Below are 23466 nucleotides of genomic sequence, written 5' to 3'. Positions count from 1 at the left end.
CCCATAGGGTTGCCGTATTGCGCGGGCGGAGACAGGACCTTTACGCGGGGAGGAGGCGTGTCAGCTGACCGGCCGGTCGGCTGACGTCAGAGGAGACTCACGGCGCTCTGGATTGGCTGATTGTTGTGGGAGCGGCTGTGGGGTCTCCTCTGCTTCAAAAGCCTTCAGGGTTCACTCGCAGCTTGTCTGCTGTTGCAAATACTCAGGTGTTAGGGCTCAGACCTTAGATAGTATCCGATGTGCTTTGATCTGGGAGGAAACCAGGGATTTCACACAAGACTAGGATTGTTGTATTACTGTATATTGATATTCTGTGTATGACTCTGGCTACCTTCTGACTCTGCTCTTGCTTATCATTTCTGTTCTTCTGCTCATCTGGCTCTGTTGCTGAACTCTGCCTGATATCTTACTACTCTCTTGCCTGCCGATTCTGTACTGTACCTGCCCGCCTGTTACTGATCCTAGCATGTCAGAATCAGAATTTGTTTCGCCAAGTACAACGGTGGATTGCACCCAGAATTGGTTTTGTCTGACCTTTCTACTCACCAGTGAGCCCTTGTCACTGGTGAGGTGCTCTTCTAATAGTACCCACCAGCTCCTCTGGTGAGGTTAAGCCAAACTAATCAGTTACTGTGTTCTAATAGTACCCACCAGCTCCTCTGGTGAGGTTTTGTCAAACTATTCAGTTGCTGTGTACCAATAGTGCCCACCAGCTCCTCTGGTGAGGTCTAGCTAAACTATTCTGTTACTGTTGCACCAAGCACTACATACTTTGTATTCTGCCAGCAATACTTGTATTATTGGCGATACTGCAGATCACCACATAATCAGGTATAGCGTCTGTATTATTGGTGATTCTGCAGATCACACATAATCAGACGTCTGTGTTGCTACACCAATCGTTCCATATATATATATATATATATATATATATATATATATATATATATATATATATATATATATATATATATATATATATATATATATATATATATATATATATATATATATATATATATATATATATATATATATATATATATATATATATTCTGTACAGCGCTGCGTTATATGTCGGCTCTATAGAAAAAAAATAAATGGCTGCAGTAGTGTCTGAATCCCACACCTGAAACAAGCATGCAGCTAACTTCAGTCAGAAACATCTGATCTGCTTGCTTGTTTAGGTTCTATGGCTTAAAGTATTACAGGCAGTGAATCAGCAGGACAGCCAGGCAACTGGTATTGTTTAGAAGGAAATAAATAGGACAACCTCCAGATCTCTTTCACTTCAGGTATGCATTAAGCAAGACCCAGCTTCCGTGCCAAATGTACTTATCAGCTACCTGCAGTGACAGCAGCGAGTTCACCACCCCAGCATGATGCAACACACTGTAGAAGTGTTATGCATGTAGCCTGTGAATGATATAACAACCTGTACCCATAACCAGCTACTAATCCCGTGTCAGCTGCCAAGGCCAGGACTCTGGGGGAAGACACTGGCCTCCTGCACACACAATGCGGGCCTCTCTCCAGCTGAAGGTCATAGAGGAGCAACGTGTGTATACAGTCCCCTGACAACAGCTGCTACATCACATGTGCACCCACACCATTTTATTATACACCGGCAGTTCTGACCACTTCACGTTTTCCTTGCCAGCATAACCTAATAGCAAAAAAGTAGATTGAACATTTGCCATTACAAAGTAACAGTGCTCTATGAAGCTGCCTATTTACTGCAGGCCGATTCCCATCCGATCATCATGAAATCTTCAGGGAATCGGATGAGCCCACCGTGTATGCCCCGCCGCTGCCCCCTAATGTATGTGCCTCTCCCTCTCCGTGTGTGTGCATTTATACATTACCTGTCCTGTGTCAGCCTCTGTGTCATATCCATCCATCTCGCCGGGTTCAATCAGCCGTATACACGCTGGTGCATATTGTCTGACATCAGGCGATATGTGCCATATGCGTGCATGTAGCTGTTAGAACCCGGAGTGATGGACGGACACCACGTGGAGGCCAACACAGGATAGGTAATGAATATATGCATGTGTAAGAAACTATACGTTGGTTGCTATTGGCAACAACACCACACCTTTTTTCCGGCACCAGCAACTCAATAATAAGAGCTGCAAACACGACTCATCACAGCAACAGCATAGGAGATAGAACTTCTTAGGCGTCCTCAAAGTTTAGGGAGTTTATTCAGTCAACAGATAAGACAGTACATTTCGTTACATCTTAGCAAAGCAGATTGTTCTGTAGTAAGTCCTTTGCGTTACAGCTCTTGGCCACCTTCCTGGTGAAGGATAACCAGTCTTGGTCTTCTGTCTATCTATACTAAGTTACATCTATACTATTCATATATAGCATACAGTTAGATAAGATGACAAGACATAAATAAATAAAAGTAAAAGGTTGAAGCCAGCCGTCACAGGAAGCAAAGAGTGCCTCTCCGTAGGCCGGCGGCTGTTTTAATACCGACCAGGAAAGAGTTAAATGTGACATCATCTGACCCACAAGCCTACAATTGGCGGGCACGGGCATGTGACCCACCTAATTAATTAATATTCCATTGCTTTATATCAGGGGTCAGGAACCATTTTGGCTGAGAGAGCCATAAACGCCACATATTTTAAAATGTAACTCCGTGAGAGCCATACAATATGTTTCAAACTGGGACAGTAGGGCTCATGTCCCTGTTGCTATGGTAATGTGTATACAGTTGATCTAGCGGGAGTGTCAGAAACGTCTTCAGCTTCTCTTGTGTTTCAACAACATCAGCAATTTCCCCAAGAGCCAGACAGGAGAAATACCGACTAACAGCTTGTACAATTAGCTAGCTGACTTGGGGGTTGATTCACTTTGTAGGACGAGATACCCGCACTTTGGCCCAATAGGCTGCCTGTCAAACGACAGGTAGCCTTTTGGGCCTAAGTGCGGGGATCTCATTCTACAAAGTCACTGGACCTGACAGGGTCCAGAGTGGGACAATTGGAGCAGCTGTTCACTTTGGGGGGAGCAATAGTAAGTTAGCAGTGCATGCTACAGCAGTTGCATGCAATACTTTGAAAATGTTACTTGCGCTGCCACACTAAGCTGCGCTGCTTCAGCAGTGTAGCTTAGTGAATCAATTCCTACTGATTTGTATGTGAGCCAGATGTAGCCATCAAAAGAGCCACATATGGCTCCCGAGCCATAGGTTCCCTACCCCTGCTTTATACCCTAGTTACAAGGAATGCAATGTTTTGTAAATATCGGCTTTGTTTACCTTTCTGTCGTCTAACGGTCGGGGCAGTTTAGACCTATGGCCTTCCACAAGGAACATGTTCCTGGTAACTGACTGCATCATCTCTTCTGCGAGAAACTCTGCTTAAAGGTAGACTCTGCGAATCAAGCCTTTCAACTAAACTCAGTCCAGGTAACTGAGGCCTACGACTTCAATCATATAATACTTAAATGATAACAGCATGGGGGCTGATTTCACATTTATACATTAGGGGGGCAGCGGCAGGGGTTTTGTCGCTCGTTCCAAAATAGGCCGCTGTACCTCCACACACCCAATCAACCAACTTCGGCCCGACATCTTGCACTAGACGCAATCGACTAACGCGCCCAATTTCAGCCTGAAATTGGTTGCATCGTTTGTCGAGCCGGCACCAATTTTCAACCAATTCGATAATAATAATCGAATTGGTTGGTCAATCGGCCGTCAAAGTCACCTGATGTACGGGCACCTTAAGGCTTTGCTCACATTATAAATCGCAAGCGCTGAGCACTTTTGTGGGTGCTTTTTGAGCGATTTGCAATTTTTATAAAAGTGCTTTTGAAAGCCCTTTTGTTTGGCGATTTGCAGCGCTTTTTAAAATTGCCAGCGCTTAAAAAAAAAAATCTCAAAGCGCTCATAGTGTGAACAAGCTCTAAGTGTGGGTGAGTGGCGGATGTGTTGAGGGAGAGAGTGTTCCAGAAAAAGGGGAGAGGCTAGATAACATTCAGCCGAAGTGATCATTCAGCAATGTCTAAGCTGAGTATCTAGCATGGGCTACAGCTGCCCAATGTTCAGAATTGTTAAAGGACAACTGAAGTGAATGTTGTATGGAGGCGGCCATATTTATTTCCTGTTAAACCATACCAGTTGCCTGGCTGACCTACTGATCCTCCGCCTCTAATACTTTTAGCCCTAGCCCCTGAATAAGCAAGCAGCAGATCAGGCGTTTCTGACATTACTGTCAGATCTGACAAGATTAGCTGCATGCTTGTTTCAGGTGTGTGATTCAGACACTACTGCAGCCAAATAGATCAGCAGGACAGCCACACAACTGGTATTGTTTAACAGGAAATAAATATGGCAGCCTCCATGATCCTCCCACTTCAGTTGTCCTTTAAACGGTGAGCAATGAACAAGCACACTGCGCTCATACTTACCTGTCCTGCTGGATGCTGCTCGCCTATGTGCTGCCCAAACCTCCCTTCTCCCCATTCAGTACACACTGCTCAGCTATAGCACTCAGCGTGTCTGTACAGTGCTTGTGCATCACCATGAGTTATCTGGCTATTCTGTAGTACAGGTCAAAGCCCTGTTCCATAGAACCATAACACTCCATGCAATGAAGGCAATGTGATTGGCCCAATTTCAAACTGTTTAAAGTGCACCTGTAAGGGAAAAAAGTGCCCCTGGGGGGTATTTATCTCGGGAGGGGGGGGGGAAGCCTCTGGATCTTACAGGATTTCCCAGTCTTCCACAGTAGAGGGTTCCAGCACTGGGACCCCCGAAGATTTCCTTGCTGGCCACCAGCGACTTCCCACTCTGGCTCCAGCGGCAATAGCTGAGCCCGATTGTCTCTGCTCTACTGCGCAGTCTCCACCTGGGCTATACTGCATGTTGCATAAGGTGTCAGTGTTATATAAATACATAATTATAATAATATGGTAGGACATTAAGGTGGCCACTAATGGTCCAATTTCTAGCGAAAAATCGTTCGAGCTATCAGAAATTCTGATCGGAGGAAAAATTGTTCACTACACCAATCATTGCTTCCTATCATGACCAACAAGAAAATCCAAATTTTGGTTCCACGAAAATTCAATCGGACGATTGTTTTTATAATAATAATTGCAGTATTTGTATAGCGCCTTTCTCCTGTCGGACTCAAAGCGCTTGCGAGGCAGTCACTAGAGCGCACTCAGTTCATTATCGATTGTGCCCATCAACTGAGATTATTTACAACCAATCCGATCAGAATTTCTGATCACTCGAATGATTTTTCGCTAGAAATTGGACCGTTAGTGGCCAGCTTTAGACTATGACTATGGTGGGATTAAGCTGGCCACTAACAATCTAATTTCTAGCAAAAAAATCATTCGAGCAATCAGAAATTCTGATCGGAAGTGAAATATTGTAATACATAGTTCACTACACCATCAACGAACCAATCTTTGCTTCCTATCTATCACAACCAACAAGAAAATCCAAATTTTGGTTCAAAGGAAATTCATTTGGGCGACTTTTTTTCACTCATTTATAATCGATTGTGTCCACCAATGGAGATTATTTACAACCAATCCGAATTCCTGATCGCTCGAACGATTTTTCGCTAGAAATTGGACCATTAGTGGCCACCTTTAGATTGTGAGCTCCTCTGAGGACAGTCAGTGACACGACTATGTACTCTGTAAAGTGCTGCAGAAGATGTCAGTGCTATATAAATACATAATGATGATAATAATAATAATATGGTAGTACATTAGACTAAGACTATGGTAGGATTAGATTGTGAGCTCCTCTGAGGACAGTCAGTGACATGACTATGTGCTATGTAAAGTGCTGCAGAAAATGTCAGTGCTATATAAATACAGAATAATAATATGGGAGGACATTAGACTATGACAGGATTAGATTGTGAGCTCCTCTGAGGACAGTGACATTACTATGTACGCCATATAGGGCTCGATTCACAAAGCGGTGCTAACCCAGTTAGAGACTTTAGGAGTGATAACCATTGCACCACACTAGTGAAAAGCCAGTTTAGGCGTGATAAGTTTAGGTGTGATAAGTTTAGGTGTGATAAGTTTAGGTGTGATAAGTTTAGGTGTGATAAGTTTAGGTGTGATAAGTTTAGGCGTGATAAGTTTAGATAAGTGTAGATAGCGTGCACAGTCCCGCACGCAAAGCAGCGCCATTAAACTCTATGCGAAGGGCACCAGACTTTGCTAGCGCAAAACTTTTGATCAGCTGTGCATTGCGGTGCTAACGCAGTTGGAGCTTAAACTTATCATGCCTAAACTTATCACACCTAAACTTATCACACCTAAACTTATCATGCCTAAACTGAGTTTAGGCATGATCAGTGGCGGCGCTACACTGGGGCTTGCCCAGGCTTCAGCCCCAGCTGGCAACTTGTTAGCCCCTCTTAAAGCCCCCCCGCACTTGTCAGATGACAAAAAATGATCGAGGCGCCAGCCGCGCTAATAAGGGATGCGGGAGCCTGCTTTATTCCTCCCTCCCTCCTCCCTTCCTATGAATGCGCCCCCACCTGCTGTGAATGTCCCCCCCCCCCCCCCCCCCCCCGTAGGCAGTGTGTGCGGAGCAGAGCGGAGCGGTAGGTCCTCTTACCGCAATCCATGCTCACCGGCAACTAGTCTCCTGCTTCCTGTTTACCATGACGTCACAGGAAGCAGGAGACTAGTTGCCGGTGAGCATGGATTGCGGTAAGAGGACCTACCGCTCCGCTCTGCTCCGCACGCAATGCCTACGGGGGGGGGGGACATTCACAGCAGGTGGGGGCGCATTCATAGGAAGGGAGGAGGGAGGGAGGAATAAAGCAGGCTCCCGCATCCCTTATTAGCGCGGCTGGCGCCTCGATCATTTTCTTCCTGTCTTCTCTCCCCAGGGCAATCTCCTCACACACAGGGGCACCTTCCTCCCCACCCACGGGCATTCTCCCCCCTCCACTGACGACCCCCCTACCCACTGGCACCCTCCTCCTACCCACTGAGACTATCCTGCTACCCACTGGCACCTTTCTCCCCCACCCAGTGTCACCCTCCTTTCCACCCACAGGTACCCTCCTCTTCACCCACTGGCACCCTCCTCCTACCCACTGACACCCTCCTCCTGCCCACTGGCACCCTCCTCCCCACCCAGTGGCACCCTCCTCCCCACCCACAGGTACCCTCCTCCCCACCCACTGGCACCCTCCTCCCCACCCACTGAGCTGCCCTGGGGCCCCCAGCCCACCACCACCAGCCAGGCCTGAGCTGCCCTGGGGCCCCCAGCCCACCACCACCAGCACGGCCTGAGCTGCCCTGGGGCCCCCAGACCACCACCACTAGCCAGGCCTGAGCTTCCCTGGGACCCCAGCCCACCAGCCACGCAGGCATGAGGCCTCCAGCCCACCACCAGTCAGGCTTGAGGTGCCCTGGGGCCCCCAGCCCACCACCACCAGCCTGACTACATATACTGGGGACAGCTATACGCCTGGCTACATATACTTGGGACATCTATACACCTGGCTACCTATGCTGGGGACACTGTCTGTCATTATGTGCATGAACTGGTGAAAAGTTGTCCCTTATGTGCATTTACTGCGGAAACGCAGTCTGTCATTATGTGCATTAACTGGTGAAAAGCTGTCCCTTATGTGCATTTACTGCGGAAACGCAGTCTGTCATTATGTGAATTAACTGGTGAAAAGCTGTCTCTTATGTGCATTTAATGGGGAAACTGTCTGTCATTACGTGCATTAACTGGTGAAAAGCTGTCCCTTTATGTGCATTTACTGCAGGAACGCAGTCTGTCATTACGTGCATTAACTGCTGAAAAGCTGATTCTTATGTGCATTTACTGGTGAAAGGCTACCTGTCATTATGTGCGTTTACTTCATTTTTTTTTTTTCATGTAACTACGTTAGCTGGTACAACTACATTAAAGTTAGCCCCGCCCACATGACATCATGACCACGCCCAAAAGCGCGCCGCAAATTCCCCCCCCCAAGCCCGGCCTGCCAGCCCTCGTGCCCCCTTTGAGCCCCCCCAAAAATCTGAAGCTGGAGCCGCCACTGGGCATGATAAAGGGCTTTTCACCAGGGTGCTGTTAGCACCGCTTTGTGAATCAGGCCCATAGTGTGCAACAGATGTCAGTGCTATATAAATACAGAATAATAATATGGGAGGACATTAGACTACGACTATGGTAGGATTAGATTGTGAGCTCCCACTGAGGACAGTCAGCAACAAGACTATGTACTCTGTAAAGTGCTGCAGAAGAGGTTAGCGCTATATAAAATACATGATAATAATATAGTAGGACATTAGTCTATGACTATGGTAGGAGTAACGGTAGATTGTGAGCTCTTCCGAAGACAGTCAGTGACATGACTAAGTACTCTGTAAAGTGCTGCAGAATATGGCAGTGCTATATAAATACATAAAAATGATAAAATAATGAGACTTTAGACTAGGACTATGGTAAGAATAGATTGCAGAAGATGTCAGTGCTATATAAATACATATAATATGGTGGGACATTAGATTATGACTATAGTAGGATTAGATTGTGAGCTCCTCTAAGGACAGTCAGTGACATGACTATTTACTCTGTAAAGTGTTGCAGAAGATGTCAGTGCTATATAAATACAGAATAATAATATAGTAGGACATTAAACTATGGTAGGGATTATACTGTGAGCATCCCTGAGGACAGTCAGTAACATAACTATGTGCTGTGTAATGTGTTGCAAAAGATGCCAGTGTTATGTAAATACATACAGTAGAAACTCATCATAATAAACTCGGTCCCCAGGTCCCTACCATGTAACCGTATGACTATACAATGTATGACAAATCCAGATATAGTAAACTTTTGATAGTACTTGGCAAGGTCCCTTGAAGTTAACTATAAAAGAATTTTACTGTATTAATAATAATATGGTAGATTAGATTGTGAGCTCCTCAGGCAAATAGTAACACGACTAGGTGTTTCGTAAAAGCACAAAATAACATATCAACGCTCAATAAATACTCAACAATAGTCTCTGTCACTAAATAGTCAATGAATTCAGAATACAGTCTGCTGGTTCTGGACATTGAATGGTCACATGACCAAGTCAGATTTTTGGCCATAAACTTTACTAGTGTTGTGCAGGAGAGGGGTCTCCTTCTGTCTGCATGGGGAAAGGCTTTAATAATACAGTTAGATCTTAGATGATGGGAAGAGAGGCTGCAGAAATATAACTGTGACAACACTGCAAGGACTCAGGTGCAGGGTAAACACTGTAATTCACATGCACAAGTGTAGCCCCTTACACACTCCTAGGAGTTCTGGTTCACCATGAGCTTGCTGGGTAGTCTGTAAATATGCAGAAGTGCAACCAGCAACTGGAAGTGTGCACACAGGCAACTGGCAGAGGGCAGGCAGGTCAGCAGATTATACAGAACCAATGCAGAGGAGGTAGCCTGAGGACAGGAGGGGTGTATAGAGTACAGGCACTGACACCACTTCCTGCCAGTGAGCAGGAGGCAGGAATAGAGCATGCAGCAGGCAGGGTGGGATGGAAGAACTCACTGTGAGGAAGCAGCCGGTGTGCAGATCTGGAAGCAGCAGCAGCCATGTTTGGTAGAAGAACAAGCAGCATTCCCTCAGAGCAGAGCCGGATGAAGCGTGCTGCTGTTACACAACCATTACATATCATGTACAGAGGGGCCAGGCGGCCCCGCCCACTTCCAACACTCTGCCACGCCCCTCCACGGCCCCCAGCTCCCATGAATATCATGTATAGAGGGGGCTGGCGGCCCTGCCCACTCCAACGCACTGCCCCGCCCTCCACTGGCATCAGCTCCCATGAATATCATGTACAAAGGGGACTGGCGGCCACGCCCATTTCCAATACTCTGCCACGCCCCTCCACTGTCACCAGCTCCCATGCATATCATGTACAGAGAGGGCTGGCGCCCCCGCCCACTCCAGCACACAGCCCCGCCCTCCACTGACCTCAGCTCCCATGAATATCATGTACAGAGAGGACTGGCGCCCCCGCCCACTCCAGCACACTGCACCGCCCTCCACTGGCCTCAGCTCCTATCATGTACAGACAGGGAGGGCTGGCGGCCCCTCCCACTCTCTGCACACTGTCTGCCTGTCCTCCTCATCTGTGTCACTAGCTCACATGTCGTCGCTGCTTTACTATAGAATTAGGAAAGGAAGCACATTGACTGCACACAGTGTGATGTTCTCTCGCTTCCTTCTATTGTTACACATGATGTATGTATAGGAATTCCACCCGGTGCAAGTAGAGCTCCCAGCACTTCCTCCAGTACTAGTCTCCCTCTTTCTCCAGATCTGAGCTAATATATCATGTCCTGTTACACGCTGAGGCCCATATGAAGTGCATTTTCTAGGCTAACTTGCACTCAGGGCGAGGGAGTAAGAATTGCGCCCCCCCCATGGAGCTGGGTGTAGGTGCCCGTAGTGGAGATTGCACATCAGCACCCAGGCAGCTAACTCCGGTTGCAAGGTTAATGCTGCCGATGGGCATTATGGGGTTAAAGTATAGTGACCAGATTTTTGTAGGCTCAACCTGGGACTGGGGGGCAAAAATGGGGGACTGCTGCGCTAACCAACGTGGTGCAAGCCGAAAAATGGGCGTGGCCATGACATTCTATGGGCGGAGCTAACCTAATGATGTAACAGTGAGGCATAAGAAAGCAGTGTTTACGCTGTGATGTGGTCAAACGAGGGTTCGCATCATGGGTGTGCAGAAACTGTGTGATGCTATTTAATAGTATACCGTAACCCCAAAGCAGCAAACATAGCCAACTATGACCATTAAATAATAAATGCAGTAACAGTTACCCCGGACACCACAAAATAAACGCAATGGGCAACATGTCAGCACAAAATAAACATATTGCAGGCAACATGTCAGCACAAAATAAACGCATTGCGGGCAATATATCAGCACAAAATGAACGCAATGGGGGCAAACATGTCAGCACAAAAAAAAACGCATTGCGGGCAACATTTCAGCACAAAATGAACGCAATAGGGGCAAACATGTCAGCACAAAATATACGCATTGCAGGCAAACATGTCAGCACAAAATAAACGCATTGCGGGCAAACATGTCAGTACAAAATAAACGCATTGCGGGCAAACATGTCAGTACAAAATAAACGCATTGCGGGCAATCATGTCAGTACAAAATAAACGCATTGCGGGCAAACATGTCAGTACAAAATAAATGCAATGCGGGCAAACATGTCAGTACAAAATAAATGCACTGCGGGCAAACATGTCAGTACAAAATAAACGCATTGAAGGGCAACATGTCAGCACAAAAACGCAATGGGGGCAAACATGTCAGCACAAAATATACGCATTGCAGGCAAACATGTCAGCACAAAATAAACGCATTGCGGGCAAACATGTCAGTACAAAATAAACGCATTGCGGGCAAACATGTCAGTACAAAATAAACGCATTGCGGGCAATCATGTCAGTACAAAATAAACGCATTGCGGGCAAACATGTCAGTACAAAATAAATGCAATGCGGGCAAACATGTCAGTACAAAATAAATGCACTGCGGGCAAACATGTCAGTACAAAATAAACGCATTGAAGGGCAACATGTCAGCACAAAAACGCAATGGGGGCAAACATGTCAGTACAAAAACGCAATGGGGGCAAACATGTCAGAATCAGAATCATCTTTATTATCGCCAAGCACACCAAGTGGTGTGCCCGGAATTGCTTGTGGTACACATGGCATATAACATATAACGACACATGGCAGACATAACAAAGGCAAGCAGGGCATACATACATACAAATACATTTAGAACATCTCAGTCTTAGAGTCCTCGGGGGGGGGGGGGGGGGGGCAGGGAGGGGGGGGGGGAGTGATTGCTGCTGTGATAGTCCGCGTGTCAGTTAGAGATTGCAGCTGAGAGGAGGGGATGCCTGGGGCTGGAGTGTCCCTGGGATGTAGGCCAGGGGGGTGGGGGGGGGAGTTTTGAGTTCAGTGAGTTCAACAGGAGGACTGCTTGGGGGAAGAAGGTGTTCATGCGCCTAGTGGTCTTGGCGGGGATGGATCTGAGACGGCGTCCCAGTGGAAGGGTCTCAAAGTATCGTCTGCCCGGGTGGGAGGGGTCAAGTAAGATCTTGGAGGCCCTTGTCTTCATTCTCGTGGAGTAGAGGAGATCTAGCGAGGGCAGGCGGGCGCCAATGATCTTTTCTGCTCTTTTTATCACTCTGTGGAGTTTGTATTTGTCTTTGGCGGTTGCTCCTGCGTACCAGACGATGATGGAGCAGCAGAGGATGGATTCGATGTTCGCAGAGTAAAAGCTGGTGAGCAGATCCCGTGACATTCCGAATTTTTTCAGTTGGCGTAAGAAGAAAAGCCGCTGCTGAGCTTTCTTCTGGGTTCTGGTGGTGTTCTGCCCCCATTTGAGGTCGCTTGTTAGGGTTGAACCTAGGAACCGTACGCTTTGGACTCGGGAGACCTCGGACCCATCGATGAACACAGGTAGTGGGGCCGGAGGAAGTTTCCGGAAGTCCACGATAAGTTCCACGGTCCTTGCTGTATTGAGAACAAGATTGTTGTCCTTGCACCAGTTACAGATCCTCGCAACTTCGTTTCGGTAAGCGTCCTCCCCATTTCTGTCAATGAGGCCGATAAGGGTGGTATCATCTGCGAATTTGATAACTTTGACAGAGTCGGAGGCTGAGGTGCAATTGTTGGTGTACAGAGAGAACAGGAGAGGGGACAGCACGCAGCCCTGCGGGGCACCGACGTTGGTGGTTCTCTCGCTGGAGATGCGACTGCCAAGCTTGACCCGTTGAGTTCTGTTGGAGAGAAAGTCCTTTACCCACCTGCAGAGGAGGGAATCTGCCCCAAGATGCTCAAGATTGTCGATCAGAATGTCCGGACAGATGGTGTTAAAAGCCGAGCTGAAGTCCAGGAAAAGGACCCTAGCGTAGGCTCCTGGACTGTCGAGGTGTTCTGAGATGTGTGCCAGGCTGACATTGATGGCATCGTCAACTGACTGGTTTTCCCTGTAGGCAAACTGGAGTGGATCGAGGAGGGTGCTGGTGGAGTGCTTCAGGTGGGCAAGCACTAGCCTCTCAAATACTTTCATGGTGATGGGGGTAAGGGCCACGGGTCTGAAGTTGTTGAGTTCCGTGTTCCCTGGTTTTTTGGGGACTGGGATGATTGTGGACCTTTTGAAGCAGGAGGGGACCTTTCCTTCTGATAAGGATCTGTTGTAGAGGGAGGTGAGGATGGGAGCTAGTTGGATTGCGCAGGTTCTCAGGCAGAGTGAGGACACCCCATCCGGGCCCGAGGCTTTCCTGGGGTTGAGTCTGCTGAGGCATCGTAGCACATCCTCCTCCTGTACTGCGGTCAGAGCGGGGATGCCCCTGGCCCCTGGGGGGCGCTGGGTGTCTTCCGTCGCGGATGCCGTGAAATCTGGAGCTGACTGGGATGCTGGGGCCACAGGCTGCTTGTGTTGGAGATCGAATCTACAGTAGAACTCGTTGAGTTCCTCCGCCAGTTGTGAGCTGGAGGCTGCTTGATGCAGGGGAGGTTTGAAGTTCGTTGCCGCCTTGAGTCCCTTCCAGACTTCCCGTGAGTTGTTGGACTGTAGGCTGAGGCCTACCTTGTTAGAGTAGGTCCTTTTTGCAGCTTTCAGTTCTCTATTCAGGGTATTCCTGGCTTCCTTGTACTCTTCTGGGGTGCCCGACTTGTATGCCTCCTCCTTGATCTTCCGGAGACGTCGTAGGTTGCTGTTGAACCGGGGCTTATCATTTGGGAAGACTTTGAAGGTTTTGGTTGGAATGCATGCATCCTCGCAGAAGCGGATGTAGGAGAGGATGTTTTCAGACCATTCCTCCAAGGTGGGTGCCTCCAGTGTCGACCAGTCGGTGCATTCCAGGCATGCCTGCAGCCTCAGTTTTGCATCCTCGGTCCACTTTTTGACAGTTTTAGTAATGGGCTTTGACGTCTCGAGCTGCCTTCTGTAGGTGGGGATCAGGAGGATCACGCAGTGGTCTGAGTTCCCTAGGGGAGCACCTCGAGAGGCCTTGTAGGCATTCCTGAGGGCTGTGTAGCATTTGTCCAGGGTGTTAAGGTTCCTGGTGGGGCAGGTGATGTGCTGCTGGAAGTGGGGCAGCTCCTGTCGCAGGTTTGCGCTGTTGAAGTCCCCTAAGGTGATGATGAGGGCCTCCGGAAAAGCAGTTTCCCACCCCGAGATATAGTCGCTCAGTGTTCTCAGGGCATTCCTGGTGTTGGAATCCCGGGGGATGTAAACCCCTATCAGAATGAATGAGGAGAACTCCCTGGGTGAGTACCTGGGCCTACAGTTGATGGCTAGGAGATCGACATCAGGGGAGCAGAACTTGCTGAGGAGTGAGATGTTGGTGCACCAGTCGGAGTTAACGTAAAAGCATATGCCGCCACCTCTCGTTTTCCCGGAGAGGTCTCGATCCCGGTCTGCACGGAAGAGGAAGTAGCCTGGCATCTGTACAGCGTTGTCCGGGACGTTTCCGTTGAGCCAGGTCTCCGTGAAGCAGAGCACAGGGGTGTTCTTGCTTAGCGAGGGTTTGCGGCCGAGCAGTAGGAGCAGTTCATCCACCTTGTTTTGGAGTGAGCAGACGTTCGCTAGGAGTATGGCCGGTATGGAAGTGAGTAGCCCTCTTCTCTTCAGCCTCACCCGAGCCCCTGCCCTTCTCCCCCTGTGGCGACGATTCTTTGGAGGGCCCCTGGTGCTACTAGTTAGGAGCGCAATGTGGGAGTTGACTGTCTCCCGCAGGGTGGCTTCAAAGGGTCGGTCGCCGCCAGCAAGGGGCTCCCATTCCAGGAGTTCAGTGCGGGATAGGAAGCGTACAGTTTTTGCCCCCCGTGAGAGTGGTTTCCCCGCGCTCCTGCCTGGGAGGGCAGCCGCTGGAGCAGTGGAGCCTGGGGAGGCAGAGTGGGCAGCAGGCATTGTTTCCAGGAGCAGACAAAGCACATAGGGAGCAGCAGACAGGGTTGGCTGGTAGTGGCACAAGTGGAAGCAAGCACAGGTGGGAGCAGGCACAGATGGGGGAGCAGGCACAGATGGGGGAGCGCAGAGAGGAATGCATCACAGTGACAGCAGAGTGATAAGTGATAAGTTGTGATAAGTTAGGCAGGCTCACCGTATCCTCATGGCTGAAGTGGCAGGCAGGGCTGCAGGAGTGGGGACCCTTGGTGGTGGTAGGCAGTGGCTTGCAGGCAGGGCGTCAGGCAGCCACATGGTGGGTCAGCTGGATGCCGGGGCAGTGGAGGGCCCGGCGTGCCTCTCGGAACTATGGAGCTTCTGCGGGGAGTGTCCCAGGGCCCCCGTGCTGGATGAGCGATCCTGGGACCGGAGCGGTGCGCTGATGTCTGGTGGTGGGGGGGGAGCAGGCCTGGAGATGGTGCCGCTGCTGTGATCGTGCAGGCGGGCCTGGGGCCGGAGCGGAGCGCTGCTGTCGGCGGCTGGAGGGGGATTGAGCAGGCTGGAGATGAGGCCACTGCAGGGATCCGGGAGGCGGGCCTAGGGCCGGAGCGGTGTGCTGCTGTCCGCGTCTGGAGGGGGACAAGCAGGCCTGGAAATGGAGCCACTGCTGGGATTGTGGAGTCCGGGAGGCGGGCCTGGGGCCGGAGCAGTGCGCTGCTGTCTGCGGCTGGAGGGGGACAAGCAGGTCTGGGGATGGAGCCGCTGCTGGTTGCGTGGAGTCCGGGAGCCGGGTCTGGGGCCGGAGCAGTGCGCTGCTGTCCGCGGTTGGTGGGGGGGGGGGACGAGCAGGCCTGGAGCTGCTGCTGGGAGCGTGGAGTCCGGGAGCCGGGTCTGAGGCCGGAGCGGTGCGCTGCTGTCCGCGGCTGGTGGGGGACAGGACGAGCCGGCCTTGAGCTGTTGTCGCTGCTGTGGACCTTGGTGCCCCAGCTGTGGAGATCGAGGAGGCAGGTGAGAGATGCTGCAGTATGGGTTCCGGAGGGTCTGAGGACGGGGATGTGGAGTCCTGGGCTGGGAGGCGGGTGGCTCCGGGGGCCGCAGCTGAGTGGCCCTACTTGAGAGTGTACCTTCCTCGGTGTTGGACAAAGCTAAACTAAACTAAAACTAAAGAGCTACAAAAAAAAGAAAAGCTAGAGCTAAAGAGATCTATAAAGGCTAAAAAAACAGAGCTAAAAAGCTAAAAAGACAGGAAAACCGAAGGAGCCATGTGACCGAGGCACCTCTTACGGCGCCATCTTGGCACAAATTAAATGCAATGGGGGCAAACATGTCAGCACAAATTAAAACGCAATGGGGGCAAACATGTCAGCACAAATTAAACGCAATGGGGGCAAACATGTCAGTACAAAAACGCAATGGGGGCAAACATGTCAGTACAAAAACGCAATGGGGGCAAACATGTCAGCACAAATTAAACGCAATGGGGGCAAACATGCCAGCACAAATTAAACGCAATGGGGGCAAACATGTCAGCACAAATACGCAATGGGGGCAAACATGTCAGCACAAATACGCAATGGGGGCAAACATGTCAGCACAAATACGCAATGGGGGCAAACATGTCAGCACAAAAACGCAATGGGGCAAACATGTCAGCACAAATACGCAATGGGGGCAAACATGTCAGCACAAATACGCAATGGGGGCACATTTCACCTGGAAAAAAAAAAGCATGTACTCACCTGACATAAGACAGGTCCCCTCACGCAGCCGGCCTCTGGTGTGTGCAGCTCCTCCGGACGATCCTCCTTCAATCTCCCGCTCTCCTCTCACAGGCAGAGCGGGGCTACGGCAAGATGGCGTCCGGAGGCGGAGCCCTGTACTGGAGACACAGTCTCCAGTATAGGGCTCCGCCTCCGGACGTCATCTTCCCGTAGCCCCGCTCTGCCTGTGCCTGCCGGAGGACAATGCAGGCTGCTGGAGCGGGGCTGCGGGGAATGAACTAGCACAGCGTCTATGAGACGCTGCGGCTAGTTCATGTACGGTGACCAGAGTCCCGAGGCCGGGACGTCCCGCTGCTGAAAGCGGGACGTTTCTCGGGACCTCATGCAGCCTGGGACAGCGCCCCCCGAAGGCGGGACGTGTCCTGGGTAAAGCAGGACGTATGGTCACCGTAGTTAAAGGGGAACTGAAGAGGGAGGTATATGGAGGCTGCCATGTTTATTTCCTTTTAAGCAATACCAGTTGCCTGGCAGCCCTGCTGATCCTCTGCCTCTAATACTATTAGCCATAGCCCCCAAACAAGCATGCAGCAGATCAGGTGTTTCAGACTTTAAAGTCAGATCTGACAAGACTAGCTGCATGCTTGTTTCTGGTGTGATTCAGATACTACTGCAGAGAAATAGACCAGCAGGACTGCCAGGCAACTGGTATTGATTAAAAGGAAATAAATATGGCAGCCTCCGTATACCTCTTACTTCAGTTCCCCTTTCCTGGACAGAAATGGCAGCATACTCATGGGTTCAACTCCACCCCTTGAACCCGATAGGACAGATCTCTCTCTCATCCTTTCTCTCCTTTTCTGTCCTCGATGGACAAGGTCTCTTTTTCTTTTTTGTTTTACTTTTTATTTTTTCCTTTTTTAGGGGATCTGTTTTTTTTTTTTTATTCTTATTCTTGTTGGCACCTAGTTTTTCCTAGCGGGTTCAGCCTCTCCCGCTCTACGCGGCATTGCGCTACCTAAATGGCAGCTATAAATGCGGGGAATTACCTTCCTGGTCTGTCGGTATCCCCAGCCTCTGCGCCCGTAAGCCATTCTCCACTACCGAAGTCTCGCGAGACGGAGCGAGACTCTTCTGATTGGGCGGGTCGGCGGAGCCAGCGCTGACATCATTTCCGCCTAAGCAGCTTTTTCAACACGCCAGAGCGCGGTGACAGCAGTACGCTGCCGGTACCGCTCTGGCGTTCTGGCATTCTGATCCTGGGGCACCTGGTAACCTGGTCGGAAAGGAGCTGACATTCCCCCTAGAGAAACGAGCATTACTTCAGCGGAAAGGTATGAAAAATTGCAGTTATTACTTTTTTATGGATTGAATACTGCATACATCATTGGCATTGTTCTTTTTGGTAGCTGGCAAGGATTATTAATTATGGGTCTCTTGATATGTTTTTCAAGGATGACAGAACCAGCACAGGATTTAGAGGTAGTGGAGGAAAGGTAAAGATGTCTGTAATGATCCGCTCAGCTGGCTGCACAGGCAGACAGCTGTTTGACCATTCCTTTAGTCTGTGGGCTGCAGGTCTCTGGAAGAGAGACCTGTCTTTCCTTTGCAAGTTTCTGATCTGCTCTGCTGCTGAGGAATTTGCATACATTGGTTATGCAAATCGCCCAGCTAATTCCTGTGTAGGCTGGCAGTATAAAGAGCTATGTTTCCCAGAGTCCTTGGCTGGTCATCCTTCAGGGTTTGTGGAAACACTCCTAGAGTGTCAGCCATGCTATTTCTTGTCAAAGTTATCTTAGAGTAATTCTTGGGACTGCATTAGGCAGCTTCCCTAGTTAGCTTGCTATCTGTTTTGTCTGTATTGCCTCTCTGTTGCGATTGTCCTGTCACCAACGGTGGTTGTCAGGAAATCGTTCTGTCTGTCTGGGGTGCTAACCAGAGCAGCGGTCGCTACTGGTAGCCCCTTCTGTTAATCTGTCGTGTTTGGATCGCACTAGCCTCTAGCGGTAGCGGCTGTGGATCCTTCTGATCTTTGTTCTTGGAGTATAGCTGGAGCAGCGGTTGCTCCCTGCTATCTCATCTGTCTGTCGTGCTTGGATCGCACTAGCCCCTAGCGGTAGCGGCTGTGGATCCTTCTGATCTGCTTTCTTGTCCCTGTACTCGGATCGCACTCGCTCTGACGGAAAGAGCAGTGGATCTTTCCTCTCGTATTCCTGTTTTCCGTTTGTCTGTCTTGTCTGATACGAACGCTTGCTGTAGGCTCGGTGAGGTAACCGTTAAGCAAGCGCTCACGTTCTTTGTTTCATGTTTGTCTGTCGGTGGTTAGTTAGGCATGCTTGTCTCTGTTGCGCTTAACGTGCTGAAATCGCGCTGTAAACGCGTTCGCTGTTGCAAATGAGTGCGGTGTTCGCGTTTAGTTAGCGTTTGTTATATTCGTTATTTCTCATTGTCGTTTGCTGTGCCTTTGCTACTCTTGTGTTCTGTTCTGATCTGTCTTGTGTCACTTCTGGCGATCGCCTCTCTCGTGATCGCGTTCATACTTTGTTTCTGCGAATGTGTGTTCACCGTCGCTGGGTGGCGGCTAGATTGGGGAACACACATTTAGTCTTTCTCTATGCTCTTCTCTATAAGGGCTATCTAGCCCTACCCGGTTGCAATTCGGACACTTCTCGTCTGGCGTCTGTGGCAGCGCGGAGACCTTGCTCCTCTGCGCTCCACAGCTCCACCTTCCGGTGAGAATTTCCCTCTACTGGTGCTTGCACCAAAGCTGGGTTCCCCCCTTCATACGCTTGTGGAGGATTTCCGCCGTGTCGGCGCATGCTTTGTGCGCTGACCACGGAGATTATTCCGCAATCGTTACAATGTCTAAAAGACATCAATCTTTTTATTACTTGTGAGAACACACGTGGTGTTTAAATTTTCCTTTCTATACACGGGGTAGTAGGCTAAAAGAGTGCTGTCTATCGCTCCTATTTTTATGAGAGCGGATTTTTTTCGTGGAACATAGATATTTGTTTCTTTATGTCTCCAAAGTCCGCAAGAGATAGAAGTTGAGAAGGCTGGGTCTAAAGGGACGCAAAGCCTCATGCAAGTCTGTGAGATCTCGCTCGAGGTCAAGACACAAGTCAAAGGATGGTTCCTCTTCACGTGATGCAAGATCATCAAGAAGGGATTCATCAAAACATGCACATAAGAAGTCGGGAAAGTCAAAGAGACATTCTCCTAAGCAGAACTCTCCCAGAAGATATTCTCCTGAGAGGAGAAGGAGATCTCCTGAGAAACGGGACTATTACTCTAGACCCTTTAGAAGCAGATCCCCTGGAAGGAGATATTATTCCAGGGAAAGATCCTATGACAAGCATTATTCACTAGATAGAAGATACAGGTCAGAGAGGCAGCCTTCTCCAGGACCAAGTCGCCCACATGAGGAAAGTAGAAGATATGACCAGCCAGGAAAGGCTTTATGCTGGTCTTGTGCCCAGCCAGCGTTACCAGATAAGATGGTATGCGAATCTTGTTTTGCTGAGTTGGGTAGAGACAAAGAGATGGACAATCAACAAGTCCTATATTTTATTCAGCAGGCAGTCCAGGAGACTTTTTCCAACATGGCAGCATTGCAAACAGCGTCAGCAGTGACATCAAATACGGAAGAGGCATCTTTACAGGAAACTAATCCTGCATTAGGTTTCGAGTTTGCATTGGTTCCTGCCTTTGTAGCAGCCATAAAAGCAGCAATAGGATGGGAAGACGAATCAACAGCCTGACAAGTACTATCCACATTTGAATAAGCAGCCAAATAATTTTCCCTTAATGGCAGTAATAAAAGATATATTTGCGAAAGAATGGAGCAAAGTAGATAAAAAAACGTCATTAGCAAATAAATTTGCAAAATTGTATCCGTTGAGTATGGAGGATGCAAAAGTTATGGAATCAGCTCCAGTGGTGGACACGTCAATAATTAGGTTAGCTAAGCATGTAACCTTACCCATGGATGACGGGGTGTTCTTCAGCGACCCATTAGATCGTAAAGTAGATGCTGACATCAAGAAGGCATTTCTTTCATCAGGAGCAGCCTGTAGGCCTGCAGTCGCTCTTACTTCCCTTGCCAAGGCAGTAAAAGTATGGGTCGATAACATAGATACAGCCATTAATGCTGATGTGGATAAATCTGAAATAATTCAAGCTTTGGATGAATTTAAAGGGACACTGTAGGGGGGTCAGGAGAAAATGAGTTGTACTTACCCGGGGCTTCTAATGGTCCCCCGCAGAAATCCTGTGCCTGCGCAGCCACTCACCGATGCTCCGGCCCCGCCTCCCGTTTACTTCTGGAATTTCAGACTTTAAAGTGACTCTGTAACAAAAATTACAACGTTTTTTCTACCATCCTACAAGTTCCTAAACCTATTCTAATCTGTTCTGGCTCACTGCAGCACTTTGTACTATCACCGTCTCTGTAATAAATCAATGTATCTTTCTCCTGTCAGACTTGTCGGCCTGTGTCTGGAAGGCTGCCAACTCTTCCATGCTGGTCTGTTCCTCTATGCACACTCCAGTGTGTGTTTTATTTACATAAGCCAGCAGCTTCTTTGCTATCTTATCAGTGATAGAAGAGAGCTGGATAAAAATCCTCCTCTGTTAGGCTGTGAAAGTAGCTGGCTGACACATACTGAGGAATTACAAATACAGGCACAGGCAGAGCTGTCTGCAGGAAGCCTGTAATGTTCAGTGCATGAGAGAAGAAGGGGACAGAAGGTAAACACACAAATGATCTTTTGAGATTCAAAAGGAAAGCTGTATACAGCCTGCTTGTGTATGGATGTATTTTCTATGTGTGGACATATTGTACATCAATCTACTTCCTGTTTTGGTGGCCATTTTGTTTGTTTATAAACAAACTTTTTAAAACTGTTTTTGACTACTTTTAATGCGGCGAGGAGCGGCGAAATTGTGACAGAGGGTAATAGGAGATGTCCCCTAACACACTGGTATGTTTACTTTTGTGCGATTTTAACAATACAGATTCTCTTTAAAGTCTGAAAACCACTGCACCTGCGTTGCCATGTCCTCGATCCCGCTGATGTCACCAGGAGCATACTGCGCAGGCCCAGTATGGTCTGTGTCTGCACAATACGCTCCTGGTGACATCAGCGGGAGCGAGGACACGGCAACGCAGGCGCAATGGTTTTCAGACTTTAAAGTCTGAAATTCCAGAAGTGAACCGGAGGCGGGGTCGAGCATCGGGGAGTGGCTGCGTGGGCACAGGATGTCTGCGGGGGACCATTAGAAGCCCCGGGTAAGTTCAACTCATTTTCCCCCGACCCCCTACAGTATCCCTTTAAATTAGCAAGTGACTTCATGGGTGAAGCAGCGATTGATATCATTAGAGCTTCGGCTAGATCCATGCTTAATAGTGTGACAGCAAAAAGAGCGTTGTGGCTCGAACCATGGTCGGCAGACCAGGCTTCTCGAAATAATTGGTGCCGCATTCCTTTTGATGGGACTCACCTGTTTGGAAGTCAAATGGATACAGCCATAGCAAAAGTAACAGGTGGAAAGTCGGGATTTCTACCGCAAGATAAGAAACGCCCCTTCAGGCAACAGAATCCAAAGAGGGTTGTCTCTAATACATTTCAGCAGGCTAAGTCCTACAGACCGGGCAGACAATTTAATAGAGGGTGGATCGTCATTTTTGAAAAACAACAAGTCGATGTCGACATTAGGATCACAGCAGAAGACGAAGCCTTTTTGAAGGTACGCCCACTCAGATGATTCCAGTGGGAGCAAGACTCCGCTCCTTCTGGAAAGTCTGGGTGGAAACGATAGAAGATGCCTGGGTATTGAGGACATTGAAAAAAGGCCGCTCGTGGAAGTTAGTGATGGGAATTCCGGCTCTTCTCGGAGAATCGGGTCTTCTGAACCGGCTCCCATTAAAGAGCCAGCTCTTACAGCTCTGAATCGGCTCTTCATTAAATATCACTGGACACCACTCAGAATCGGAGTAAAAGCCCCGCCCCGTCTCCATGACAACTCCAGACTGCTTCTCTGACTGGGGCAATCCCTCCTGCTACTGCTCTGCTCCGCCCCATACACTCCTACAGGCTGCAAGAGGACAACTACATCTCCCAGCATGCCTCAGCGCCCTTTATTACACAGCAAATCAGAGTTGTGTGGGGCGGCTGAGGCATCGGCTCTTTCAAAACTGAGAACCGGTTCTTGTCATTCGCAGCAAAGAGCCGGCTCTTAGAGCCGGCTCGTTCGCGAATGACCCATCACTAGTGGAAATTCAAAAGGTCGCCACCCTCATTGAGATTTGCAGAAACGAAAATTCCTCACAACCCTCAAAAACGCAGTGTCCTATTAGAGTCCGTAAATTCTTTATGTCAAATAAAGGCGGTGATTCCAGTGCCGGCGCAGGAAGCGTCAATAGGTGTTTATTCTCCTCTATTCTTAGTGCCAAAAGTTTCAGGAGGATGGCGTCCGGTCTTGGATCTGAAGTTCCTCAACAGACACATAAAAATCAAGCATTTAAAAATGGAGTCCCTTCAAACAATCATAAAAATGGTTCAAGTAAACATTTGGATGACGACAGTGGATCTGTCTGATGCGTATCTACATGTCCCGATAAGATCTTCTTTCCAAAAATACCCGAAGTTTGCAGTAAATGGGCAACTGTTCCAGTTTCAAAGCCTACCCTTTGGGATTTCCACGGCACCACGGACCTTTTCCAAGATCCTATTGCCAGTAATTGCACGACTAAAGGAGGAGGGTCTAAAAGTCTATCATTACTT

At 48.9% G+C, this 23466-nt stretch overlaps 1 protein-coding gene across 2 annotated transcripts in view; it reads right to left on the bottom strand.

Annotated features, from left to right (window-relative positions):
* The window catches only part of FECH (ferrochelatase), a 58195-nt gene extending 48403 nt beyond the window's left edge, over positions 1–9792 (bottom strand). Inside the window, exon 1 of one of the 2 annotated variants that reach the window (XM_068271860.1) lies at positions 9566–9792. Coding sequence is in view for 1 of the 2 variants with exons in the window: in XM_068271859.1 (XP_068127960.1) it covers positions 9566–9773 (208 nt within the window). In the remaining variant the exon portion in view is untranslated. The remainder of the gene's footprint in view (positions 1–9565) is intronic. The other variant, XM_068271859.1, reaches the window with a different exon arrangement.
* Positions 9793–23466: the final 13674 nt, after the last annotated feature.

Source organism: Hyperolius riggenbachi, chromosome 1, assembly GCF_040937935.1.
Source record: "Hyperolius riggenbachi isolate aHypRig1 chromosome 1, aHypRig1.pri, whole genome shotgun sequence".
Classification (NCBI taxonomy): domain Eukaryota; kingdom Metazoa; phylum Chordata; class Amphibia; order Anura; family Hyperoliidae; genus Hyperolius; species Hyperolius riggenbachi.
Note: the sequence above shows the minus strand (reverse complement) of the source record. Positions and strands in the feature narration are given on the sequence as shown.